The sequence below is a fragment of the Pan troglodytes genome, chromosome 7 (genome assembly GCF_028858775.2).
Source record: "Pan troglodytes isolate AG18354 chromosome 7, NHGRI_mPanTro3-v2.0_pri, whole genome shotgun sequence".
NCBI lineage: Eukaryota > Metazoa > Chordata > Mammalia > Primates > Hominidae > Pan > Pan troglodytes.
Genome location: NC_072405.2, coordinates 47,343,013 through 47,358,087, shown reverse-complemented (window position 1 = coordinate 47,358,087; position 15,075 = coordinate 47,343,013). Strand labels below are relative to the sequence as shown.

Genomic DNA, 15,075 nt, shown 5'->3' with positions numbered 1-15,075 from the left:
CTTGACCTCCTAAATTTTTTTCTCAATTTGCATACATTAGGTCAATTCTTTGTGCTGTCAAGTTCTTCATCACACGCCCACCATCACAGTGTCATACGGAATCGTTTCACTGTCTGCAAACTCCCCTGTGCTCCATCTCCCCCAGCACTCCCTCCCCTGCGCCATGCCACAGTTTAACTGCCTATGGACTTGACGAGCTCTCTCTCTCTTGGGTTCGGGATCTGTTCTGTTTAACCTGGTGTCCCCAGTCTGAGACAAAATGCCCAGCACTCTGAGGATACTCTACAAATATCTGTTGAATGCAAGAACTACAAACTTGTAGAGCAATCTACAGGTTAAACCTTGTCCCTGAGTGGCAGTGTTGCTGGTGAATTAGTAGCTCCGATGCCCATGGCAGCCCTTTCCACAGCTCCAGTTCACTCCCAAGCCCCCACTCTGCTGTCTCTTCCTGGATGGTATGTGCTTGTCCAAATGGATATAGCCCCGAGATGACTAAGTTACTCAAACACGTGCTGGGCTCGGCGGAAGGAGTTGTGACAGGAATTGCTGCCCAAGAAATGGGAAAGCGGACCAGCTCCTTGGGGAAGGGAGGTTGCTTAACAGGGAGTGACACTCGAGGCCCAGAAGAAAGGGCAGCGGGAGCTTGAAAAGCTTTAGTTGGGAAACCCCACCTTTAAACCAACCTGCTTACTTGTCAGTTTTTTATTTCTGTTCTTTTTTTTCCCCTTTTTTTTGAGACAAAGTCTCGCTCTGTCACCCAGGCTGGAGTGCAGTGGTATGATCTCAGCTCACTGCAACTTCTGCCTCCCCGGTTCAAGCAATTCTCCTGCCTCAGCCTCCCAAGCACCTGGGATTACAGACACCACCATGTCCAGCTAATTTTTTTGTATTTTTATAAAGATGGGGTTTTCACCATGTTGACCAGGCTGGTCTCAAACTCCTGACCTCAAATGATCCGCCCACCTCGGCCTCCCAAAATGCTGGGATTCCAGGCATGAGCCACCGCTCCTGGCCAAGTGTCAGTTTCAATACTAAAAGTCCAGCATCACCACGGGGCTGCGAATCAAGGCACTCTCTGTGCACTGCTAGGCAGGCTGGGTTAGGACTTGGCCCTGAAAGTCTAGTCCCTGCTTGGAAATCTGCCTTTCTAGTTCCTATGACTTTAGAAGGAGTTGGGAGAACTCCAGAGCTGTGGGTGGAGGGGAGAAGCTCCTGATAAGTGAACCATCAGAGCCTGAACAATGGCTTCCTCTGTGCAGCTGGGCTCTGCACCTGGTGCCTGCACAGGGCCCTCTGTGCTTTTGTCCTTCCGCACACAGTGATGTCCACACACAGACGAGACTTATAAATACCCTCCAAAGGAGAAGTGAAATCATTGACCAGTTCTCCTTTTCTCTGCTTAGCTGGAGCCCAGCAGCTGAGAGCAACTGGTACACACTCACATTCCTCAGTAGAGCGGCTCAACCTGCTTTCATTATTTTATGGTTGGGAAGCTTTTGGCAAACATCCTGTTTAGGATGAAATGGGACTCAGACTGACTCTCAGGGGCTAAATTTACTGCCTAGAAACTTCAAGCAAATGAAAAGAGAAAGCAAAGGAAAGGACACGGCCTATGAGGGCACCATTCACAGAAACAGAATGCTGGAGTCTTCTGGAAGGGAGCATTTTACCTGTACGTAGAAGGTCCTGGAGCTTGTTATTATTTCAAACAGGTTGTCCCTCATTAAGAGATCACTAGACAGAGAAAGAGAAAGAACGTTATGGCGTGCTGACATACTCAGAGAGGACTCGATATGTCCTAAGACCCCAGTGCCCTCTACCATAAAAAAGGAAGATGGGTGGGGGGTGGTTCCAAGCCATTCTTCCTTCAGCTCCTGCCTTGAAAAACACTCCAGGGGTTTCCTCTAGCTTCATTTCCTAGAGGGTCTCAGGAGGCTTTGCCATCCAGATGGACCCTCCCCAGGCCCCTCTCCCACCAGCAGTTCTAACAAGCTCCTTTCCCTCCAAAACCTCCTGCCTAATATCCAACCCCACCACCACCATCTCCTACAGTTTCCTTCCTTCCTGCCTCCCTCCTTCCCTCTAAGGTGTATGAAGTACTTTGTGGGAAGCACCGTTTCGGGTGCTTTTTTGTAGATTATTTCATCTAATCTTCACAACAGCCCCGGGGGGCACTTAAGACTTCCCCCATTTTACAGATGAGGAAACTCAGACCCACACTCAGGGTCAGAGCTTAAATGACTCCTCTAAGTTGCTGGAGATTTGGAACCTAGGTCTGACTCCAGAGTCTCTGCTTTATTTATTTATTTTTTTGAGACAGGGTCTCACTCTGTTGCCCAGGCTGGGGTACAGTGGTACAATCATGGCTCACTGGGGCTACAGGCACATGCCACCACTCCTGGCTAATTTTTGTATTTGTCATAGAGACAGGGTGTTTCCATGTTGCTCAGGCTGGTCTTGAACTCCTGAGCTCAAGCAATCTGCCTGCCTCAGCTTCCCAAAGTCCTGGGATTACAGGTATGAGCCACTGAACCCAGTGAGCCTATGCTTTTAATTACTCCACTGCCATTGGCCTCTCCTAAGGGAGCCAACTCTCCGCTCCCTAAACCGTCTCCTCCACCCTCACAGCAGCCCCATCAACCTCACTCAGCTCCTGCTCCTTGCCTCACTGTGCGGGGCCCAGGAGACAAAGAGCTAAAGAGGAGGAAAGCAAGGGGAGAGGAGATGACTTCAGGGCACTCCTTTAGGGGACACTGCTGGGTGTGGGTTTTGGAAAAGAAATCCTGACTTCTGCAAGGAAGAGGGCGGGGAGTAGATGATGCTAAGTGACAAACCTCAAAGCAGCCCAAGTTATTTCCCAGTGTTAAATGCCTGCCGCGTATATCCCCAGCCACTGCGGGGAATACATAAGGAGTAAAAGATCTAATTCCTACCTAGTGAAAGAACATAAGGGCCAGGCGCAGTGGCTTATGCCTGTAATCCCAGCACTTTGGGAGGCCAAGGCGGGCAAATCACTTGAGTTCTAGGCCAGCCTGGACAACATGGTGAACCTTGTCTCTATAAAAAAAATACAAAACTTAGTCAGGTGTGGTGGCACACATCTATAGTCCCAGCTACTCGGGAGGCTGAGGCGGGAGGATCACCTGAGCCTGGGAGGCAGAGGCTGCAGTGAACTGAGATTGCACTCCAATCTGGGGGACAGAGCAAGACTCTATCTCAACAACAACAAAAAAGAACATAAGGAAGCAAAACTGTACCATCAGATGTTAGATTGTGTGTTATATGCCAAGAGTTGGAAAGGACTGATCACAGGTGGGGATGGCTTCATGAATGAGAAAGCCTGCAAGAAAATGGCACGACCTCGGCCAGTGCCACAGGTACCTGGGCAAAGGAGTGCATGAGACCAGAGATCCATGAGCAAGAACAACAGGATGGGGCCAGATAGACCTGGGGTGAATCCTGACTACATGTAGGGAAGAGATGTTTGAGAATGTTGTAAAAGCTTGGGGAGCCTTTGTGACCCCAAGTATAAAACAGAGACAAATAAGAGGACCCCCTTGATCGGGCTGGTCACTACAAAGACCAGTTAGTTATAAGGTACAGAAGGCATCCGGCATAATGTATGTCACAGAATAGTCACTTGAAGCAAATTTCACCAACTATGATTACTTTCTGAGTTTCTGAATAAAAAATGCCTCTTTCTAGCTAAAATGTCTTAGCCTTTCAAATTCTACTCATGCATAGCCAGTAAAGTCACATAAACAACTACTGAGGAGGTGAAAGAAAAGCAGGTGGGAAATCCCCACTCCTTTCACATCTACTTCTCAGGGTGGGAAGGGCAGGAGGGGGGTGAGGGATAAAAGACTATGCATTTGGGCACCGTGGACACTGCTGCAGATGGGTGCACCACAATCTCAGAAATCACCACTGAAGAACTTTTCCATGCAACCAAACACCACCTGTTCCCCCAAAACGATAGAAATTTTAAAAAATGTAAAAATTTATTTATTTATTTATTTGAGACAGAGTTTCACTCTTGTTGCCCAGGCTGGAGTGCAGTGGCATGATCTTGGCTCACTGCAACCTCCGCCTCCCGGGTTCAAGCGATTCTCCTGCCTCAGCCTCCCGAGTAGCGAGGATTACAGGCACCCACCACCACACCCAGCTAATTTTTTGTATTTTTAGTAAAGAAGGGGTTTCGCTATGTTGGCCAGGATGGTCTGGAACTCCTGGCCTCAGGTGATCCGCCCGCCTCGGCCTCCCAAAGTGCTGGGATTGGATTACAGGTGTGAGCCACCACGCCCGGCCTAAAAAGATATATATTTTTTTAGGCACCAGGCTACATGGTGCCTTTCAACAAATATTAATTGATTATCAAGATATCCTAAAACCCTGGACTGGGTTCCAGGGAGGCCAAGCAGTCTAACAGGCATGGAAGCTGCAGAGCCCTAAGGACCTTCCTTCCCTGCTAGTCCCTGACTTCCTTAACTCAGTTTAGTGTGACTCTGGCAGAGTTAGAGAGTTAGAGAAAGTTCAAGGCATTCTTAGGATTTAACCATAAGTTCCTTATCGTTCTCTAAGCTTCCCCCATGTGCCCAGGTGGTCTCACATCTGCAAGGCCCCTCCAGGGTCAGGTAAAATCAAGGATCTCATCATGCCCAATCTTTCCTCTGCCTACTTCTAGAGCCACACTTCTGGAATTTCCATCTATAGCTACTTTCCCGAATTATAAATAGTCACTGGGAACCTCCCCAGTCTTCTGTACTCTGCAACTGCCATTTGCAAGACTCGGGAGAGTGCTTCTGTCTCTGCCCCCTTGGGTCACACAGCATGTTGTTTTCATGCAAGACTGTTTGTGCCTTCATGGGAGAAGAGTCGGCCTGCTGTGAACAGCTTTCCTGATGATATCTGAGGGTTCTGCTTGTACAAGCCATGAGACGGAGGGACACAAACACCCCGTCTCTAAAGACTGCAGATTGGTGGCCAGAAAAAGGGTTTTTGGATGCCCCAATACCCTTAGGGTCTCTAAAGTTTAGTTCTATAGGCATCTGTATTTGGTGTTGGACCTAGGAGATCCCTTGCCAGGTCCCAAACTCATCCTATGCAAAGTGGCACTTGGAAGGTAACTATTTCCTAGTGGACAGAGGAATCCCTTTAAAATACCTGTTCTTCCTTCCCAGTGGGAGTAACACAGAGATGCTATGAATCACCTTGTGTTAATGGGACATCAGGGTCAAAAGGAGGAGAAAAGGAATAAGAAGGTCAGGGAAGAGGCACTAGTACAGTGATCTGACCAGAAGCACTGAGGTGAGTGACCTAGAGGCGTGGTCTCTCCTCTGAGCCTGTGTTCTGCTAGGGATTGAGCATCTAATCCTAACACCTGAGAAGCTTCGGAGCCCCACTCTTTGTTTCTATACCCTTTCTTTTTGCCCACCAGAAACTATTACGTAGGCCTATCTGCTTAGGAGCCAGAGTAAGGTATGGGAAGAGGGCAAGTGTGCCCAGGGCGGTCTCCTCCCTGTGTTAGCTTGGATGCAGTGAGTCAGCCACAAGGTGTTAGGCTCCTGTGCCTGGCTCTTGGAAGAAGATGACTCTTGCATAGAGTCTCTGAAGGGTAGTAAAGGGAGATTTAAGAGGACAAATGGAGGTTTGGATTAGAAGAGAAAAAGCAGACACAATTACCCAGACTTGACCAGACATTCATGGGTCTTGAGAACATCCTTAAGAAATATAGTGCGCAGTGGTTCTCGGTCCTGGTGGAAAGAACAGAAAGACAGGTAAGTGAGGCTGTCTGTGTCATATCACGACCCAGACCAGCTGACCAATACCCCTTTCTCAGAGATGGTTGGCTAAAATCAGGTTGACAAATAATCTGGTCTCAAAATAATCAGCAAGAGAAAAAAAAATCTGGCTGGGCAGAGTGGCTCATGCCAGGACTTTGGAAGGCCAAGGCTGGAGGATTGCTTGAGGCCAGGAGTTCAAGACCAGCCTGGGCAACATAGTGAAATCCTGTCTCTACAAAAAATCCACCACTGTGCTCCAGCCTGGGTGACAGGTGACAGAGAAAGACCCTGTCTCCAAAAACAAGAAAAAAGACAAAAAAATCTAAGAAGAAGATGTTGTGTAGCTGTGACTCTGACCACACAGCAGCTCACTGCAGAGAGGACACTTTAGTGTCACTGTAAAGATGTGTGCACAGAATGGAGATAAGACAGAGGCGCCTTTGAAGTCTTTGTGTGCCCACATCTCCACTCATGCACGCTCTCCTGTGGGTGTGCACCTATGCACCTCTTAGTTTCCATGACCTCTCAGAAGGGCAGCAAAGCTACTACAAACCTGCTCACACTTGAAGTAGCAGATGGTAAAGTCATCAAGTGCAAAGAAGCGACGTTTCCAGCTCTTCCGCTGTAATAAAAAAATAAAAGGCAGAACATTAGCGAGAGGTGCCCAGCATTGTGGAGGGTGTACTCATGCTAAGCTCCCAGGGACCCAGCCCCATGGAAGTCCGGCTCCCACATTCAGCAGGGGCAAGGGCTTCTTCATACCAGGGGCAACACCTCTGACAGGTGGGAGCCAAAGGTCAGTCCCAAAATCTCACCCTCAAAGGTGGAGGCTCCATGGAGGACTGAGGCACCTCCTGTCAATCCCCTCTCACCTCTGCTATGTCTACAGCCACTGGCTCTGAGGAGTCACCAGAACCCCAATTCAGCCCCTGTGCTGACACTCACCACATTCCCTTGCTTCACGCAGTAACCACTCTTAATGAGGGGAGGCCCGGTGGAAGCACGGCAGCCTGACGTGGGGATGTAACTCTGAGACCTTCGAAGGATGGTGTGGGACCCGGGCTCACTCCCTTCCTGCCCATCCCCACCGTTCTGCAAGGAAGCAGTGTCAGGATCAGCGCCTCCCTCCCTCTATGCAGCCACAGCCCCACCTACCTCCCTCTGCCTGAATCTCTGGCCTCTTTGCCCTAAGTCAAAGAAGAAATAAATGGTGGGCACAGTGGCTCACACCTGTAATCCCAACACTTTGGGAGGCCAAGGCAGGAGGATCGCTTGAGCCCAGGAGTTCTAGACCAGACTGGACAATACAGTGAGACCCAGTCTCTACAAAAAAATTAAAAATTGTTTTAAAATTTTTGTTTAATTTTGATTTTAAAATTTAAAAATTAAAAAAAAAAAAGAATTACCCAGGCGTGTAGTCCCAGCTACTCAGGAAGCAGAGGTTGGAGGATGGCTTGAGCCCAGGAGTCTGACGCTGAAGTGAGCCATGATTGCACCACTGCACTTCAGTCTGGGCAACACAGTGAGACCTTGTCTCTAAAAAAATTAAATTACAACATGGCAAAACCCCATCTCCAACAAAAAATACAAAAAAAAATTAGCCAGGCGTGGTGGCACATGCCTGTGGTCCCAGATGAGGTGGGAGGATCACTTGAGCCTGGGAAGGCTGAGGCAGGAGGATTGCATGAGCCTAGGAGGCGGAGGCTGCAATAAGCCGTGATTATGTGTATCTGCACTTCAGGCTGGGTGACAGAGGGACACCCCATCTCAAAAAAAAAAAAAAAAACTTAAATAAATATAAATAATTAAAACAGGAAAATAAACCTTTCCTTTGCTCTGTCATGCACTCTACTGGGTACTTTCACAGAACCAGCATCAGGGAGGTTGGGCCGACCCAGGAGAAAGGGAAGGATAGGGAATGTGAACCAGCAGGGACACCAGGCTGGTTTCCAGCCTTGTTTGCCATCCTCTGTCCCATTTCCTATGGTTTCACAAACCCTCATCTTCTGTGTCTCCCGTGTCCAGCACAGAACTGCACAGGCCACATGGCTTCAAGATGCAGCAGCCTCCACTTCCGCACTGCCGTCACTAACACCCATGAATGGGGATGTAACATGCCCTGTACTTTCCTGATGGCTCCACTGGCACCAGCTGCCCCCCACTCCCACCCTCCTTTTCCCCAGTACAGTGCTCCGAGCACATCATGGGCACACCATGGACACTTCCACACCCCCACTCCCCCCGCAGCCCCAGTCAGGCCCCTCACCTGGCTGATGGGTGTGTGGACCACCACCCCTCCAATGATCTCCGTCTTGTAGGCCACCTGTGGCTTCTTCTCCAGGGCTGGAGGAGCTGCTAAGCTCTTGAGAACTTCAGTGGTCATGGGTAGGCCCCCACCTTTGGGAACCTGGGGAGAGCGGCAGCAACAGTCAATGGGGAACAGAACATTTAGGAAACACGGGGAGCCCAAAACAGAATGGGGCTGCCGTGAGAAAAGCTCATGTGCCAAATTACAGTCAGACTTGCGTGTCCTCCCCAAGCCTTCCACAGTCCAAATCTGAATATGAGCGTCTCAACCAGCAACGCCCTCCCCCTACACAGATACAAACTGACTCCAGGAATTTCTTGAGCACCTACTTATGAGCCAGCCCTTCCCTGGCTAGAAACCAAAGATAAAGCGTCAAGCGAAACACACATGGGTCCCCACCTTCACGGCACTTACATGCTAGTAGGGGGAATGACAAAAAAAAAACGTAAAACAAACAGAGTAATTACAAATGGTGGTGAGTGGCACAAAGAAGATCAAGGGAGCTGAGGCAGCGCACAGCAGGGGACCTGCTGGAAACAGAGTGGGCAGGGAGGTCTCTAGAGGAGAAGGCAGGGAGACACTCAAACGGCAACCTGGAGGGTAAGCAGGAGATGGGGGCCAGGTCCGGGGCCTCACACCTGTAACCCCAGCACTTTGGGAGGCCAAGGCAGGAGGGTCACTTGAGCCCAGGAGTTCAAGACCAGCCTGGGGAACATAGTGAGATCCCATCTCTACTGAAAATGAAAAAAAAAAAATTAGCCAGGTGTGGTAGCACACAGCTGCTCAACAGGCCAAGGTAGGAGAATCTCTTGAGCCCAGGAATTGGAGGCTGAAGTGAGCTATAATCACACCACTGTACTCCAGGCTAGGTGACAGAGACCCTGTCTCGAAAAAAATACAAAATAAAAAACTAAATAAAAGGAACCAGGAACATGAAGCTGGGAGAAGGCATTCTGGGCAGATTGAACAGGTAAAAATGCATGCCTGCCTTTGTAGAGACAGAACAAGGGGTCCATGAAGTCTGGAGCCAGAAGATGTGTGGTATAACCCTTCACCTCTCACGAACCACCTGAGAGACCTTTGGCAACCATCAAACCTTTCTAGGCCTAAACCGTCTCATGCATAAAATGAAAAGTGGAATAATATTTATCATAACCATTGTTGTGGTTATCAAATGATAGAGTATATTAAATGCTTTAGAAACACAACTAAAAAGAAAAACATATTACAAAATATTGTAATTAAGGCTTCCCACGTTGTTACTAATAATTATACACAGAGCCCTTTTGGAAGAATGAGCTATCTTTGCTCTTCCTTGACAGAGATATGGTACCACAGCTGATCAAATCATCATAAAATTTTTATTGTTAGTTGGAAATCACAGGCCAGAGGTTGCAAATTGGTGGCCCACCCACTGACTTTGCCCAAACAATGTTTTGTTAGTCACATGCAGTATTTTTTAAAATCTGCGTCTAAGTTTTGGGATATTTCACAGAAAAATCCAGATTTTCAGCTATGCAGCAGTTCCCTTTTAGATAGAAAATACATTGTGTTTGCACAGTCCCTACCATTCTCCCCAGCAGAACGGGAGAGGCTGGGGTCAAATGTCACCTATCCTCATTCCTGTTGCCATGTTTCTTCCTCCTTGCCCACTTCACTCATTTATACTAGAGTCTGCAAATGCTGAGGAAATCTTTCATTTTGTTAGAAAGAAAAAAAAAAGAGGTCCAGAACAGTTGAGTCATTAACTGTTTAGCCAGGATTAACATTCAGCCAGGATTAACAGCTGAATGTCGGCCAGGCACAGTGGCTCATGCCTATAATCCCAGCACTTTGGGAGGCCGAGGCGGGTGGATCACCTGAGGTCGGGAGTTCGAGACTAGCCTGACCAACATAGTGAATTTCCGTCTCTACTAAAAATACAAAAATTAGCTGGGCGTAGTGGCGGGCACCTGTAACCCCAGCTACTCAGGAGGCTGAGGCAGGAGAATCACTTGAACCCAGAAGGCAGAGGTTGCAGTGAGCCGAGATCACGCCATTGCACTCCAGCCTGGGCTACAGAGCGAGACTCCGTTTCAAAACAAAAACAAAACAAAAAAACAGCTGAATGTCTACTAAACTCTGACTTCCCACCAGTGCCCCAGCATCACAATGCCCCACCTTCAGGAGAACGCAACACCCTACATCTATCTGCCGGGACGTCACCGGGACTTCCAGAGAAAAGCTAAGGTCCTCTCCCACTTCTACAGCTTTCAGAGTAAGAAAGACCCAAGGATCCAGAGCTCAGAGCTATACGAGAGCCCTGTCATTTGGTGTCTGTTCAAAACAATAAGAGCACCCTGATTATGCTGGGCCCCCACAAAGACGACGAGACCTTCTCTTCCTGGACTGCACACTCAGTTTACATAGACAAGGATGTCCTCTGCCCCCTCCCTACCCCTCCAAATCAGGCCAGAAATTCCGCCTTCTATTTTCTTTCTGGCTGAGAGATACCAGCAGTTACAGTTTCTTTGGGCCACCATTCAGTGCCAGGCAATGCATTGATAAGCTCTTGGCTGCATTATCACTAATCTTATCAACCAGGCATGATTTTCTCCACTTTATAGATGAGGTCAACTCAAGCTCATTAAAATTAAGTGATTTGGCTCTAGGACTGCCTGACTCCTTGTTGCTGCATGTCACGACCTACCTAAGCTACTCTTTCTCACTTTCTGTGAGTTCTGTTATTATGTAACCACATTTTTAGGGATGTTGATTTTTAGTTGATATTTAGTGATTAAAATCACCATGGAACTGCAGAAATTTCCCCTAAATGACCCAGATGAATTCCTGAAACCCAGCAAAGAGGGAGGGAAGTAACATTTTTTTTTTTTTTTTGAGATGGAGTCTTGCTCTGTCGCCCAGGCTGGAGTGCAGTGGTGCGATCTCGGCTCACTGCAATCTCCAGCTCCTGGATTCAAGTGATTCTCCTGCCTCAGCCTCCCAAGTAGCTGGGATTACAGTGCATGCCAACATGCCCAGCTAGTTTTTATATTTTTAGTAGAGACGGGGTTTCACCATGTTAGCCAGGCTGGTCTCGAACTCCTGACCTTGTGATCCACCTGCCTCAGCCTCCCAAAGTGCTGGGATTACAGGCGTGAGCCACCGCACCTGGCCAGAAAGTAACTTTTTAGAGTTCCCAGTGGCCAGAAAAGGAGGCACAGAAGCTTGGCTGCTGTGTTTCCTCTCAAAATCCCGAAGAACACTGTTTGTCAGTGCTTATGCTCCGGTGTCATGCAGTGCTTCAGATCAACATGCAGAGCCTTTCCAAAGCTGTTTACACTACCTGAGACTTCTTTAACAGATGGGGTTTCACTCTGTTGCCTAGGCTGAAGTACAGTGGTGCGATCATAACTCCCTGCAGCCTCAAACTTCTGGGCTCGAGTGATCCTCCTGCCTCAGCCTCCTAAGTAGCTGGGAATACAGGTATAAGCCACCAGTCCTGGCTAATTTTTTAATTTTTTAATTTTTTATTTTTTTTGAGATGGAGTTTCACTCTTGTCGCCCAGGCTGGAATGCAATGGCACGATCTCGGCTCACTGCAACCTCTGCCTCCCAGGTTCAAGTGATTCTCCTACCTCAGCCTCCTGAGTAGCTGGGACTACAGGCGTGTGCCACCACGCCCAGCTAATTTTGTATTTTTAGTAGAGACGGGGGGTTTCACTATGTTGGCCACAGGTGATCCACCCACCTCGGCCTCCCAAAGTGCTGGAATTACAAGCGTGAGCCACTGCACCCAGCCATCCATCCTCTCTCTTTTCATCACTCTCTCTTTTCACGGGTTTACCAAGGTTTATCAGAATAAGAAGCTAATCAGCAAAACTGCTTATAGGAGACTCAATTACACTCAGTTGGGTCTAGCAATATGAATACTATATACATGTACAAATTTCTTCTATACAGTTGTTCACAGGAACCCTGAGAAATCTCGGAGGATAATTTGCTGCAGCATGTAATAGTCACTACTGGAAGCCCCTCAAACATAAGCATTTCTGACTGTATGATACAGAAACAAACTTTTCAGCATACAAGCCATGATCTATAAAAGCCAGGAGTCTGCCTGTCTTATTGATTAAAAGTCTAGTTTTTTCCAAAACATATAATTTCCCCTCTCCATCCTTCCTACCCTTCTTCCTTTCTTTTTCTATATCTCTAAGGAAAAAGAAAGGAATTCTTCATTAGCCAACTCAAGGAAAAAGAGCACACTCGTAGGACAGTCCATGAACTAGCTCTGTGATGCTTTTAAATAGAAGGCTTTTCTAGGACAGGGAGGCGGATGGCTTGGACTGACCCTGCAGGCAGCCTCTGAAAGTAAGAAGAGTATCCCCCAAGCTGGGAAAAAGTTCTGACTTCCCTCCCCATATGCTTTTCCCCTTACTTGACTTTTCACAGTCAGCAATCCATTTTCCAATCCTACCACATTCTGAATCAGCATCCCAGAATCACCCGAAACATGACTGATCGGGAGCCCTCCCAGGAAGCACAAAGGGGACGCTCCATGAACTTCCCCTTGAACTTGATTCAAACTCAGACTCTCAGTTCAACTTGTGTTTGGTCAGCCAAGGAAAAAGAAGAGGTGGGAGAGAACTGGGTACAGACCAGGCTCCTGGGAAAGTCCCCGCTGCCATCTCAGTTTTCCCCAACCCCAACAAGGCCACAGCCTGGGAAGAGGCACTTTTACTACCACCAGAAAACAGAAGAAACCAAACTTACGGTGATCTTGCTGGCTTGGTTCAGGGCTTCAACCCAGTCCTTCATATCTTTCTGATCATTGGCTTGAAGGAAATATCTCTGAGACAGGGCATTGATAACTACAAAAGCCACAGAAAAGAAGGGAAGACATTCCCAGGTCAGAATACAAGCAATACAACAAGTCTCCACAAAGCTAACGTGTTTGAGGGAGTGAGATGAGTGAACTCCAAAAAGCAGAACAAGAAATCTCCCATGATGCTAAGTCATTTGCCTGGATATTTAGGAAGCCCCAGGCCACACCTGCTCACTCTCTTTCCCACCTTTAAAAACATCCCATTGGCCACAGGAACAACACCTGACCATGTTAACAGCAGCCTCAGTGTGCTGTTCTGCAGTGATGAGGCTGCTGGTCTGCCGTCAACAAGACACAACTGTGAACCGCATTCTGGCGGTGCTAATACATTTACTGTCATCACGGTATATACAGAATTTTGGACCCATGCTTGGTCTCCTCTGGCACAACTGGTCTGGACTGGGAGAGTTGTCTGTGGTTGGGAAATAGAACAAAGCTCTCCTGAGATCAAATCTGTGACCTTGGCCTCACTCTCAACCTGTTCTTTCCTCTGAGCATTCCATTAGGTCAACAATTTACTTCCACATTCACTATTATTACATATATATATTTTCAGATCTGATAACCACAAAACGTGAGAGTCATTTCTGAGCTTAGCTATGAAATTTGCAAGAAATAGAAGAATGAGCATACCAAAGAAGTCTGAACAAATCTGAGGTGGGGAGACAGAATCGCTCAAGGGAATACTTTATTCTCTTAGCATAAGCTTGAACTGTAGGAGGTGAGTCTCATGGGGTAGATGCAGAATTCATCCGTTCATTCATTCATTTGACAAATATTTACTGAGCACCTACTATGCGCTAGGAAACATCTTTAAGTGCTGAGGATACCACAGTGACAAGGCAGAGGAATACCCCTGCCTTTGTGAAACTTACATTCAGAACCACCCCAGATAGGCAACAGAAACTATTTGTTAGCATTTGCTCATAGCACTTAGCACAGCTGTGAGAACATAGTAGGAGCCAAGTAACTATTTGATGATGGATTCACTGAATTCACTGACCACTTCCTGACTTGAGGCACCCATGCATGGTGACTCTGCCTCCTACACCATCCCCCAATATGTCACTATTGGGCAACTGAGACCCTTAACAGAATTCTCCTTCCTTTGTCTTATCCCCTTCCTGGCACTGCCATCTGCGTCTCCTCTGAGTCCTCCATCTTTTCTGAGCACAACATTTCTCAGCTCTAAAATAAGGTTCACAGAAACTTATAGTGGACATTTTGCACCTGCCTTGTGGCATCAAGAAAACTGAAATGCATATGGACAATTATTAAAAGAAAAAAATGTTCGAGATGATGGACATTGATATGGTTTGGATCTCTGTCCCCACCCAAATCTGTGTCCCTACCCAAATCTCATGTTCAATTGTAATCCTCAATGTTGGAGGTGAGGCCTGGTGGGAGGTGACTGGATCATGATGGGTCATGGGGGCGGTTTCTCATGGTTTAACACCATCCCCCATGCTGTTGTGTCATAATAGTGAGTTCTTGTGAAATTTGGTTATTTAAATATGCATAGCACCTCCCCACTCTCTTTCTTGCTTCTCCTCTGGCCCCATAGAGCCTGCAGAACACTGAGCCAATTAAACCTCTTTTTTTTTCTTTTTTTGAGGTGGAGTAGAGTGCAATGGCGTGAAATCAGCTCACTGCAACCTCTGCCTCCTGGGTTCAAGAGATTCTCCTGCCTTAGCCTCCCCAGTAGCTGGAATTACAGGCACCCACCACCACGCCCAGCTAATTTTTTTGTATTTTTAGTAGAGATGGGGTTTCACTATGTCGGCCAGGCTGATCTCAAACTCCTGATCTCAGGTGATCTGCCCGCCTCGGCCTCCCAACATGCTGGGATTATAGGTGTGAGCCACCAGGCCCGGGCAAACCTGTTCTCTTTTTAAATTACCCAGTCTCAGGTACTTCTTTATAGCAGTTTAAGAACAGACTAATATAGATATGCTAATTACTCTATACATTATGTACCCCATGAATATATATAATTATTATTTGTCAATTTAAAAAATAAAACTAAAACCAAAAAAAAAGAAAACAGAAATGTTACTAGTCCCTGAATCTCTGTCCTTATGTTATTAACAACCTTTGCAGCAAGACCAGGGAAAACAATA

At 47.4% G+C, this 15,075-nt stretch overlaps 1 protein-coding gene across 5 annotated transcripts in view; it reads right to left on the bottom strand.

The window, feature by feature from the left end:
- Window positions 1-15,075, bottom strand: part of PLEKHA2 (pleckstrin homology domain containing A2) — a 73,186-nt gene that overhangs the window by 14,842 nt on the left and 43,269 nt on the right. For all 5 annotated transcript variants that reach the window (XM_016959368.4, XM_063817043.1, XM_016959369.4 and 2 more), the window contains 6 exons: window positions 12,844-12,941; window positions 8,050-8,190; window positions 6,729-6,875; window positions 6,337-6,405; window positions 5,683-5,753; window positions 1,671-1,734 (listed from right to left, as the gene is read on the bottom strand). In XM_016959368.4, the coding sequence (XP_016814857.1) occupies window positions 1,671-1,734; window positions 5,683-5,753; window positions 6,337-6,405; window positions 6,729-6,875; window positions 8,050-8,190; window positions 12,844-12,941 (590 nt within the window). The remainder of the gene's footprint in view (window positions 1-1,670; window positions 1,735-5,682; window positions 5,754-6,336; window positions 6,406-6,728; window positions 6,876-8,049; window positions 8,191-12,843; window positions 12,942-15,075) is intronic.